This window comes from Engystomops pustulosus, chromosome 5, assembly GCF_040894005.1.
Source record: "Engystomops pustulosus chromosome 5, aEngPut4.maternal, whole genome shotgun sequence".
NCBI classification, from domain to species: domain Eukaryota; kingdom Metazoa; phylum Chordata; class Amphibia; order Anura; family Leptodactylidae; genus Engystomops; species Engystomops pustulosus.
This window is the reverse complement of record NC_092415.1, coordinates 172,086,681-172,098,740: the sequence shown is the minus strand read 5'-3', so window position 1 is coordinate 172,098,740 and position 12,060 is coordinate 172,086,681. Positions and strand designations below refer to the sequence as shown.

Below are 12,060 nucleotides of genomic sequence, written 5' to 3'. Positions count from 1 at the left end.
GACTGGGAGAAACTACACCAGGTCCCTTCTTGCTGTTAGTGATATATTCCTCTACAGCGGTCATTTTGGACCAATCGAACCAAACAGAAGTCATTTTGGAGATCAAGCGGACATTTTAGTTTTAGCCTGGGGCGCTATTGACCTGTGTACAGCCATCGAAATGACTAGAGACTTCATCCAATGTGAAAGTGTTTAGAAATTACTGTGTTCTCACTCCTCTCTGCTTGAAGGCCATGTTGTGACTTACAAGGCTAACACAAGGCCAATTAGTATAGACATTCTGCCTCGAAGAAAACAGTGCACAATTTATTAACGTTTTCGGAAAATGTCCTGGTAAATTCATTATGGCCAATAGCATCTAAGCACCTTATCTCCTTGTCACACCCCCTATGCTGATTTTTCGGTGTTTATATATATATTTATATGCAGCTGCGTGTTAATAAATGGAGAGATACGCATCTTCTAAGAGACTGGTGTGTTTTAGTTTGTGCTCTTGTGTTAGGCCCTAGATAAAAATCTATATCATTGCCTATTTAAAAATTCACTGCAGTTGACTCCAGTAGGGGATGAAATTCATTGTGGTGATTTGTGATTTTGGGGGGGTTGGAGGTTTATAGTCATTCCTCCCAACCGTCCTAGATGGGTCTTCGGATCTGTCCCAGGTTTCAACATTATCTGCAGCTGTTGTTGAATGGAGATGCAGGAGTTACAGAACCGCACACAGCAAGTGACTACTAATATACTAAATACAAATACCAGAAGTCTTGTCACCCAGCTTTCTCAAATTCCTGAATGACAAACGTCCAATGGACGGCCATAACATGAGGTTGTGTTCACACCCAGCGTTTGAATTGCATTTTTAAAAGCAATTCCTACGTTCCATTGTTATTCCCATATACAGGGGATGTGAGGACACTGACCATATAACAGTGGTGGCGAACCTATGGCACGGGTGCCAGAGGTGGCACTCAGAGCCCTCTCTATGGGCACCCGCGCCATCACCCCCATCTGGATTTGATGATAAATTGCAGCACATGCATTTCCATTCGGCCGCGGACCGCCTTAACGGACTGCTTAAAAATGGCCCAAAAACGGGTTCAAAACGCAACAAAAAAATGAAACAAAAAAAAAATGTTTGATAAATGACCCCCCTCCCTCCCCCCATTATTTTGACCAAAGTCTTTGAATATTGTTACAGCTTTGACTAACTTATTTCAATGGAGCCAAGCTGCAAGACCTGCCACAACTCCCCTGCATGTACTGTGCTGTCATATAAGGTACCAGGAAAGAATCATTTTCAGAAATGACTCCTAGCAATTGAATTGCTAAAGAAAAAACACTGCACCATTTCATCTTCATGACAGGTTTCTAATTGTAAAAGTTTTAAACATAGATATGTTAAAAGACAGCATCTACCACATTTAAACCCCGGACTGAAGGTTCCTCCGTTCTGTCCTCAGTTTCCAGAACTTTCTGTGTAAACGGGACACAGGCGTAGCCGCGGTTTGGTCTCCGGAAACATGGCGACGCGTCTAGAGCGTGCATTTTGCTCTCTAGCGGCCGTGTGCTTTGTACGTCATCAGAAGTGGCCGCCGCTCCGGTAGACATGTGGATGGTACAGCATGGCGGAGCCAGAAAACCCCGTGGATTCCGCTCCTGCAGAAATTGTAGTCACGGCCGTAGAAGAGAAATTCTCTAAGACCAAGGTCCTGTCCTGCCTCACTCCGCCGACATTCTCGGAGGCCTGCGGCTTTATCACTAGGTATTCCAGCCTGGTGCTGAAGAAGCAGCGCAGACACCTAGCGCTGTCCCCCAAGTATCTGAACAAGAAGCGGAGCGGGATAAAGGAGTATTTGGACGCCGAGCTCCTCAAGTACAAAGCGGCGTAAGTGGATGAGCCCCTGCGGCCTATGTGTAGTATCCCCTCTGCAGCTGGGACTTGTAGTTCCACCCGGGAGTTGTCTTATGTTCTCCTCCTTCAGCTGTTCTGAATATAAATACGCAGATATGTGGATCCTTCTGATCAGCACTTGTTCACACATGTATTTACTACAGGGTTTGTGGCAGAAGTTTCCCGGCTGATCAAAGTGAACCAGGAAGCAGATTCTCTTTGGAATTGATGCAGATTATGTGAATCTGTGCTGGATTTTGAATCTGAGGAGTATTTTTAATGGGGTCTACGATCTGTTTTCATAAATCCTTTTATTATTGGCCCCAAGTGGTGTAAAAACATAATAAAGTAGTATTATCACTGTCCCTGGTAGGACTGTGGAGCCGTGATTAAATGTACCGAATTCACAAAGAAATGATAAATTCTGGAATGTATTTTAAATGTTTGTTCTATTCCTGATCTAATGATTTAGGCCAGGGGTTGAGCAACAAGGTCCACATTGTCAAACTACTCAATTCAAGGGGCCACACCAGTAACCAGCACCCTAGATGCACCAAAAACCTCAGTACAGCACAAAATGCCACCACTGCAAACAATAGCGAAGACCTCAGAGCAGATAATAGTAGTACTGGAGACCCCAGAGCACACAACATTGATAATGGGGAGACCTCCAGAGTAGTACATAATACCAGAGAATCCCAGATCAGATAAATCCTCTCCTTTTCTGGCTCCTCTTCTCTCTGCAGAACACTGCAGGTTCTCTCCCCCACGTACCGCTCTGTGTCCCGCACTGGTTGTATGTGGCGGCATCAGGACCCAGAGCAGAGCTGTACCTGGCACAGTAGTGGACCCGGAAGTAGCTCCTCTGCTATAGATTGGAGGAATAAACCAGTCAAAGCAGAGAAAGACAGGCACTACCCATAGTACAAATAATGTGAAATCCCTGCATCCCATAGGGACATGAACCAGCAAAGAAACAGTCAGATGCGTACATGGGTCTAACAAAATACATCAAACAAGTTTATTGAAAAAATCGATATGAAAAACATGTGAACTATAGGACAGTATAAAAACACTTAAAAATACACCCATATGGTGTATATCCTTAAACCCCACTGCTACAATCTGCCTAAAGAACCAAGTATAGAAAGTGATCAGTAATATGCAATGGTGATTAACACCAATACTAATCCACACAATTAGTAAGATGTATATAAATCCAGTAAATGTCTGCCTACATCCATGGCCACATAATACAATACCCAAAACTAGGTCCGTGTACTGGAAGTGCTGGCGCAGAGAGGTGCAGGTGGACAGATCCCACGCGTTTCGTCACCCATTGGTGACTTCCGCAGGCTTACTGACTCCATAGCGCTGGTACAGTGCGGTGCCTTCTTTAATCACAAGTCTCTGAGCATCTAAGCGCACAGTGGTGATGTCACATTGGCACCACTCAGACTAATATAGGCCACAGAAAGCAGCAGTAATGTAACTTTTGAGCCAAAGACTGGCAGTTATGGTAGGAGCCATTTTGGGCCAGAGACCTGGACCAAGTTATGTATTACTACTATTTTACCTGGGACAATAGTACAAAAATTTATGAAACCAGGCAACCCCTTTTAAATGAAGAGACCCTAGCGCTCAGAGTAAATCCGCTTGTGCACAGGTGTTTTTTTTTCTGACACGCCTGCTCCGTGTGTGAGATTGACTGGACTGAATTTAGAACTGCTGAGCTAACCTAAGCTTGTCCTTTCTGTGCAGCAGTTCTAGGTTTGCTCTTGTAAATCCAGAATACACATTGAGCAGGCTTGTGGGAACATGTACAGTTTCCGAAGACCAGTTGTCCACATGCAATTCATGCTTAGAAAAACGTTCCATGCACTGGAGGGTATTCCCACACCAAATCTGGTATCACTGGACTCGGCGTGTCACTTCAGAGCAGTGATACAAGGTTTGGTCCAGGAAATTTCCAGCACATGGAGCTTTTTGTTCCACTTCCTACCTAGTAAAGCAGGTGTCGAACCCAGCAGGTAAAGTTTTTTTTTTTTTTTTTTTTCTTTTAACCTGAATATTTGGATTGACACCTAGCACCCTCCCCATTTGCCTGTTTAAAGTTGCAGCAGGGCTTCCTCTCAAGGCTTCTCATGTCATGATAGATGTTTTCTGATTGTATCCTTGTCCTCTCACTTCTAGATTGGAAGGAGTCCCTGTGGCATATGATAATCTAAAGATAGTTGGTGAGCTGGGGGATATATACGATGATATTGGATTCATTCACCTCAATATTGAAGCAGATTTTGTCATATTCAAACCAAGGCGTGGATCAAGACTTGTGGTAAGCATCTATACGTAATGCCTAAAATATAAAAAAAAATGGTAAAGGGGATCATGTCTTATGGTATGGGTGGTCAGGCTATTCTGCACTGTTGTACACAAGGTAGGTAAACTTTACTCCAGTTGTGATTGTTCTGTTCACTAGGACCCCCAGCAATCAGGGTAAGGGTGGTGTCACATATTAGCGTTTTGATTCCGTTTTGTAACAAGATCAAAATGAACTGGGGCGGCCCGCGGCCGATTGCATATGTCTTTGTATGCAAAAGTGCACAGTTGTCAATCAGGGCCCAGTGTCTTGTATTGTGTAAATGCGAGTCACCGGGCGGCGATTGACAATCGCATGCGTTTGCGTACAAACGAACATGCGATCGGCCGCGGGCTGACACCGGGCGCTTTGACTCAGACCTCTAAAGTGGGACACCACCCTAAAGGGTCCCTTAGGTCTTTTTTTTTTTTTTTTTTTTTTTTTTTTAGTGCCGCGTACTAAATTGAAATGAATAGGCGCAAATAGTCATCTTTATGGGTTTTCCAGTAGAGTCATCATGTAACTTGTTCCATAGCAATAAATGGAATGTAGGGTTAACATATTGGGTAGATTCTGTACTGTAAGGCAATGTTAGTTTGCTGTTCTTACACTCTTTGCCAATACTCGGGGGATTGTATTTTAAAGGGAACCAGTCATTTAAACTAAGCGTCTCTAACTGAATATCTCTTTGAAAACTGCTTGTAAACATGCCTGAAAAGTTCCACACTCTATTTGTAAAGTTGACTCGCCATCTATGCATCTTCTAGCTCTTCTATGCCTCCCTGACAAGGGTTCTGCTTTCTCTTCAGCCGTCATCCCGACTTAAATACATCATTCAGCCCCTCCCTCGGGAATGAGAAAAACTTTGGCTGTGTCAGTGACTCACTGAAGAGAATTCCTGAGGGAGTTGAGAGAGACGCAGACTGTATGTGACTAGTTGAAAAAGTGTTCAATCGTTCATCCCTCCCTCAGGAATTCTCTTTGGTGAGTCACACAGCCATTGTCTCTCTCATTCCTGAGGGAAATGAGCTGGAGGTGCGGCTGCGCAGGAATGACTTTAATATGCTCAAAGGAAAGACTGATTGGATTCTCATGGTAGGGGTGTCATTTACATAGATACTTAGCCAACTTTACAGTAAGGGAATAAAAGAATAACAATATAGTGATATTTGCACTGCTGTATTATAGCAGTTTTCAAAGATGCGTCAGTGTGGGTTAATTCAACTAAATCTTAAATTGCCCAGTGTCCAATGAATCAAGTTCTTGCAACAACTTTCCCATTCCAGCACAATACAAAGATTTTAGATCAATCAAGATTTTAGGTCTTATGGTGGAAAACCTGGCTAGCCTAATGACAGTCAAGTCAAGAGTCAACCAGAGCCGAAGACTCTTTGCCGCACTTGAAGGATCCAATATGAGATCCTAAGACTAAATTATCTCTGTGGATATGGTTTGTCAAAGTCAGGCGATCCCTTAGAAGGTAGTGCCCTGCTAAAGGTAGTTCAAAGATTTCAAGAAATCTGTAGTAAATATGGAGCAAAAGTTGTCAAATAATTTGATTCTGATTGGGCCGACTTCTGTGACCTCCCTGTTGACTTTGTGCATGTACATAACATAGAAATAGTTTCTTTTTCATTATTAAGTTGGGATCTCATCAAATTAAACTCTATTTTTTTTTTCCCCAGGGTGTTGTCAACAAGAAGGCCCCCAGTCACTTTGGCTGTCTGGTCTATGGCTGTTTTAATGCCTCCATCCCAAGACCTCAGAAGTTTTCCGTAGCAAAATGGCAGCGCCTGAATGTGAATATTGGGGATCAGATGGAATTCATAATCAACCGCCTGGATTCAGACGCAGTCGGTGTCTTTTGCATTCGTGGCAGATTAAATGCGCGGTAAGTTTTATATACATATACAGATTTCATGAATAATTGTGGGAGGTCCTATGGGGAACATTATTCGTTAAGATGGTTAAACTTTAGATGTCCTGTTATTTTTCTTAGTCAACACCAAATAATGTGACCAAATTTTAGGTGCATTTATCAAGCCCTTTGTTAGTCAATATCCTTTTTTACTTAACCATCCCACATTTTCCTACAAGTCTTTTTGCATCCCTGACAACCCCGAACAGTGAGGCAAGACCTAGAGGTGGGATTCTGAGGCAGTTTACTCTGTGTAGTGCTTTGTCAATGTTAAACAGGCCCTAATTAGAGCTGACCTTACTCCTCTGGCCACTAAGCAAAGCAGGGAGCTAGCTGCTTCCCACACCATACATTGTCATGTCTGTTCATTGGTAAGAAAATGGAAAGTGGCTGGCAGACTCCTCCTGGTTATGGAAAATAAGCTGTGTTAACATCCTCCTATTTAGGGTGCATTCACACACCTGTTTTGTTAGCCACAGTTGGGCCCCTCGTCTGTCTATGGAGGGAGGAGAGGTGAAGAGCGCTCACCCCTCCCACCTCCTCCTCGCCTGGGATCCGGTCCAGGTGGTGGGATTGAGCCCATAGATTTGGAGTCAAGGTCAGAGGCTCTTGATATATTGGCTGTGCCGGAGACATGGGGATTGCATCATATAATAAATCTCCCCAAATGAGTCCATAGTACAGCAATGATTTGTCTGTTCCTCAGATCATTGATGTGTACTAATAGGGCTATTGGAATAGCCCTGGGCAGTACTATCTAGGTAGAGGATAGAACAAAATCTGGAGACTTTCATAATAATGTTTTGTGGGCAACTGTGTTATAGAATGTGTAAGTGTAGGAAGCTATTAGCCCAGGGAATCATCCGTAATTATATGCATTTAAATCCCCTCGACTCTTAAGTCTCTAAGGAGCAAACTCTTTCACCACAGTTAACCCCAATAATCTACCAGTCCCCTCAGTGTGTGAAATGTCCTTTCTATGTGCAGCCTTGCCCATATATGATTTTAAAAAAAAATCTCAAGTCAGGTGGAAATGAGCAGAGAAGGGTCATGTTTTGCCTCTGATAAGTTAGCAGGTTGAGAGTTACTTTAGTTGCTTTTATCTTTTTGGTTCTACAGCATCTAGAAACATTTATCATATAGTGTCTCCCATTAAAGATAAGAATTTCATCTTTCAGATCACATCAGGCTTGTGGTTCCGTTAGCTAAAAAAACAGAAATACAGGTAGTTAAAAGAAACGGGTGAAACTGGGTCTTTATCTACAGCTTTCATTTCCAACTATTTATTTTATTTACTGCCTGAAGCTCCAGTTCTATAGATTACAGAACCACAATCCTGGTGTGATCTGAAAGATGTGATTCTTCTCTTTAAAATGACGCCATGGTTCTAGATTTTATTAAGGCAAAGTTAGGAGTGGGTGGCATCTAAAGCGACCCTCCATCCTGCAGCCTCTAAACTAGACACCGCTCTGCCAAAATATTACTTGTCTCTGCTAATTTTTTTACATGATTTCAGAGATTTTTATAGATTTTTTTTTTTTTTTTTTATATGGTGTGGCTTTCTGATTGGCCATATGTCTGGGTTGCAAGTCACTAAACCGAACTTAAAGTCTGCTCATCTTAACTAGTGGTCTAGTAGCTCAATTTCTGATGACAGGTTCCCTTTAAGATGGTTTTCCAATGCTCAAAATAAATGGTGACACCTACACAGTGAAAAAAAAGTATATTGAGCTTTCAGACCCACTTTAGAGTTTGGCTTGTGAATACGGATGAAAGCTGTTTTTAGGCTATTTATAATGTATCTTTGTGAAAGCTGTGCCTGCTTGTAAGCACATCAAAGTGATGAAAAGGAAGGAAAACCGTTGTCATCATTTGTGAATAAGTCTCCTGTATGGCGCTCTTAAAGTGCACACCTTGTTTATCTAACGATGACTACCGGTGTCCTTTTATATGCATTTGCCTCTGCTAGAATGGCTTGGTTGTCTTTGAAATGCATATCCAGAAAGGATGAATATGTATGTGTTCATGCAAAAAGTGACCCCTGGGTTTCTTCCTTTTCAGGATGGAAGCTGAACTAGAGGAACTAGAAGATCTAGTGCCCAATGAAGAGAATGCTAATCTACCACAGGATGAAGAGCAGAAAGGTTCAGAAATTGACGAGGACGGATCAGATTGTGAGACGAGTTCAGTCTCGAGTCAAAAAAGCAGAAAACGTGTGTTTGAAGAAATTGTTTCACAAGAAGAAACAAATGTGAATTCTGAAGAAGCTCCGAAGAAGAAGAGAAAGAAACCCCAGGAGGCCCTCTCTCAAGATCAGTCTGAAGAAGCTGGTGGATCAGGAGATAATTCTGCCACACAAGAATCTGTGATGGAAACCTCTCACCAGTCATCAGAAATAGCTCTTAAAAGAGAGCGTAAAAGGAAGAAACTTCAGGGATCTCTACAAGACTCTGTCAATGATGCAGCTGCAGACAGTAGTGTAGTTGAACTTGACAGTATATCAGTAGATCCCTCAAACCAAGAACATTCAACCAAAAAGTCTAAGAAAAAGAAACCCAAGGACCACTCTGACCTTGATAATAGCTTGATAAATGGAGTTGCAGAAGATTCAGTTACCTCCACAGATAACACGTTAGAAGCAGAGCCTGGAACAGCAAAGAAAAAACAGAAGAAAAAATATAAAGACTTTTCTATGATCAAAGATCAGGATCCTGCTAATGGGGGCGACCCTGCTTCATCTCACGAAACTCCAGCAAACAGCTCAATCATCCAATTGGAAACCCCCACATTAAAGAAACACAGAAAGAAGCTCCAGGGGACGCCAAGCCATACCATAGAGGTGTCCGAGAATAACAATACTCTGGTCACCCCCAGCCAAGATGATCCTACAGTCAAGAAGAAGAGGAGGAAAGAGTCATTGTAGACCTCGCTGTTCAGGGTTTTGTAAATTCTTATATTGTTCTAAAAAAAATATCTATTTTAATATTTTTGGAAATCTGTAATTTCAATAGTTTTAAATGCAGGGCTGTACAGTGAATTGAATTGCCTGAATACAACATCTACACAGCACAATTGCCGCGTTGCAGTCAGCGATCACTGTTCAGTTCAGGACTAATAACAGGCTGCCAGGGAGGAAAAAACTTTGGCAATTGGTTCACAGTAAATTAAAAATAATACATTTTTGCAATATTATTTCATTGCTGCCCTGCAGCATCTCCTCATTACCAAATCTTATATGGGCTCCTAGTCTCTGTCCTGTCTCAATTCACATTAAATAGCTGCTCAGCCAAGTAGTGGCCACTGCACTGTGCCTCCTCAGCCAGTCATTGGATAAGTTGCACTTCCTGTCTGCTGATACGGGAACAGGAAGCAGGAATTAAAATTAACTTTAAGTTGGGTGTGGCAAGAGATTAGTGTGATGAGCCTAGCTGTTAATATTTAGACCTACTTCGAACCCTACTTCCAAAGTTTTACCTTTACCACACCAGGCAACCCTTGCATGTCTGTTTGTTACATATAAAAAGTTGTACGCAGAATTAGTAGATGAAACCATCAGATCCCATAGTTTCCAACATTAACATTGGGGCCTTTTTGTTTGAGGCTAACCTTTTTGTTTTATGATAACAAGGTTATTGTTTGATGGCCGTGGATCACAAAGGAGGAACAAGCAAAAGAAAACTGCGGCTGTAACATGAAAACAAGTCCTGAGATCACTAATGCATCGTGACAATGTCAATTGCCATTTGTTTTTCCCCAGTTTATCCGTTCTATCATAGGTGTTCTCTTGGACGTCTTCAGAACAAAATCTACACCAAAAATTGCACACAATAGAATCTGGTAATGTGTGCTGTTCTCCCGGTCACCTGACTTCATCCCTCAGCTGCTGTCCTCTCAGTGATGGAGTGTGAGCATAAGGAAAAAAAATAAATAAATGTGTGTGCATGTGACATGCCCCGACTTTGGACTGCCGTGGTGCACATGGTGGCATATACAAGGGTTGTTTGATTCATCCACAGATGTTAAATAAAACAAACCAAAAAAAAGGTCTTCCGCTCTGTTGCTCCCTTTCAATTATCTAATAGCTCGGAACTTCTAGATCCGAGGTGGGCAATTAATTTTCCTATGGGGCCACGTGAGAATGAGGGCCAGGCTAATATACTTTACCCAGTTCTACCTAATATTTATATACAGTATGTAACCCATCCCTACATAACAAATACAGTAAATAAAATATTTAAAGGATTCAATGCAATATGGAGGGCCTAATTGTATCCAGGGCTGCAGAGTTGTTAAGCCAAATCTCTCATTCCGCAATTTAATGAACTTCAACTCCACAGTCCTGTTTTCCTGCTCACTATCACAGGGCTTGAGAAAATGCAGCAACCCTTCCCTGTGCCTTCTTCCTCTAATCTAAAGCAGAGGAATTTTACTCCTGAGCATGTACATAAAGTGCAGCCTGTCTAGCCATGAGTTGCATTCCGTACCCCACTGATTGGGGGGGAGATTCATGATGGCTTCTCTGACAGTTTTCTGGGGGAGGATCTACATGAATTGCCCTGTCCCCTCCAGTTTATGGCTTTCTCTGACCTGTATGCCACTATGGCCATGTCGGGGCAGGGACCGAAGGTGTGAATGCCTAGCCCATAACATTTTATATAGTCTTTGCCGGTTTTCAGGCCCATATTTTGAGTTTTCTTAGTGAATATTTGCACAGGACCAGCAGTGGGGGAGCGAGTTCTAAACACCAGCCTTAAATTCCCCCTAATGAGCACTTTCATAACTAATGTCAGATGATTGGTGCATGAGGCGGTGAGTGCATCTGAGAGCGGCATGTGGAGGAGAGGGTATTATGTTCTGGGGTTGTCTCCACTATTATTATCTGCTCTGGGGTCTGCAATATTCTGGTCCACACTGAATCCAGTATTTGGATTTGGCCTGGGGTAGCATTTAGGGCTACACTGTGCTCACTGTGCCCAACAATGCACATGGACACACACAACAAATAGTTACTGCAGTATTAAAAAGTGTGTACACAAAAAACTGAAAGAAAACAGAACTTCCTAGAAATTTTGGTGTGTCTAGTCAGGGGTCTGTCTCCAAAAAATGGAGGGCAGTTTGGGACTGTTGTGTTAGTGGCCTTGTGTAAAGTTTGTAAGTGTCCAAATACAGGTAAGTACCCAACTGGCCCTGGTATCCCATAAATAGACTCCCGTCCTTACAAGGGCAATACCTTGTACTTTACCCTGCTTGACGCTCATGCCCCTACCGTTTAAGGGGTTTTCCCACAAACATAAGTTAGGCCCTATCTACAGGATAGAGCCTAACTTGCTGATCGGTAGGGTCTCAGTGATGAGACCCACACAGATCACGAAAACAAGGGGTCCGATGGGGTCCCATGTACCTTCGTCGGACCCCTCGTAGCTCTGTTAGAGCAATGGAGCACACAGCTGCGCATGACCGTTCTGCTCCACTAATCTCTATGGAGCTGATGGATATCACCAAGCCCCACTGGATAGTGCCTAACTTGTGTTCGGGAAAACCTCTTTAAAGGGGCAGTGGCCAACAGTATATATGGTATGACACAGAGGACTATATAGTAAGATAAGTATCTCACAGGGCAGTGTTGGCGAACCTATGGCAAGGGTTCCATAGGTGGCACTCAGAGCCCTTTGTATGGGCACCCTTGCCATCACCCCAGGGCATGGTTCGCCAGACAGGACTCCAGGTCTCTTGCAATCACAGGCAGCCCAGGACCCTAGAAGTAAGCTACAATGAAGATCCAAACTTCCCCTTCTTTCTACTCTATTGGTGTCCTCAGATGCCTATACAATTTAAACCTATGACGGAGCAGGGAGTAATACGTTACTGCTTAAATTGTGACTTTGGCACTTT

General features: G+C 42.9%; 1 protein-coding gene across 1 annotated transcript; it reads left to right on the top strand.

The window, feature by feature from the left end:
- The first annotated feature begins 1,518 nt into the window (after window positions 1-1,518).
- Window positions 1,519-11,454, top strand: POLR1F (RNA polymerase I subunit F). The gene is made up of 4 exons (XM_072153808.1): window positions 1,519-1,885; window positions 4,085-4,226; window positions 5,936-6,141; window positions 8,230-11,454. The coding sequence occupies exons 1-4, from the start codon at window positions 1,623-1,625 to the stop codon at window positions 9,089-9,091; spliced, it is 1,473 nt and encodes a 490-aa protein (XP_072009909.1). The 5' UTR covers window positions 1,519-1,622; the 3' UTR covers window positions 9,092-11,454.
- Window positions 11,455-12,060: the final 606 nt, after the last annotated feature.

What these genes read in the sequence shown, in the direction of transcription:
- POLR1F (XM_072153808.1), top strand. Translation starts at nt 1,623, where the DNA reads ATGGCGGAGCCAGAAAACCCCGTGGATTCCGCTCCTGCAGAAATTGTA. An exon ending in GGCGTGGATCAAGACTTGTG is followed by an intron (nt 4,227 to 5,935) that starts GTAAGCATCTAT and finishes TTTTTTCCCCAG; the next exon opens with GGTGTTGTCAACAAGAAGGC. An exon ending in CGTGGCAGATTAAATGCGCG is followed by an intron (nt 6,142 to 8,229) that starts GTAAGTTTTATA and finishes CTTCCTTTTCAG; the next exon opens with GATGGAAGCTGAACTAGAGG.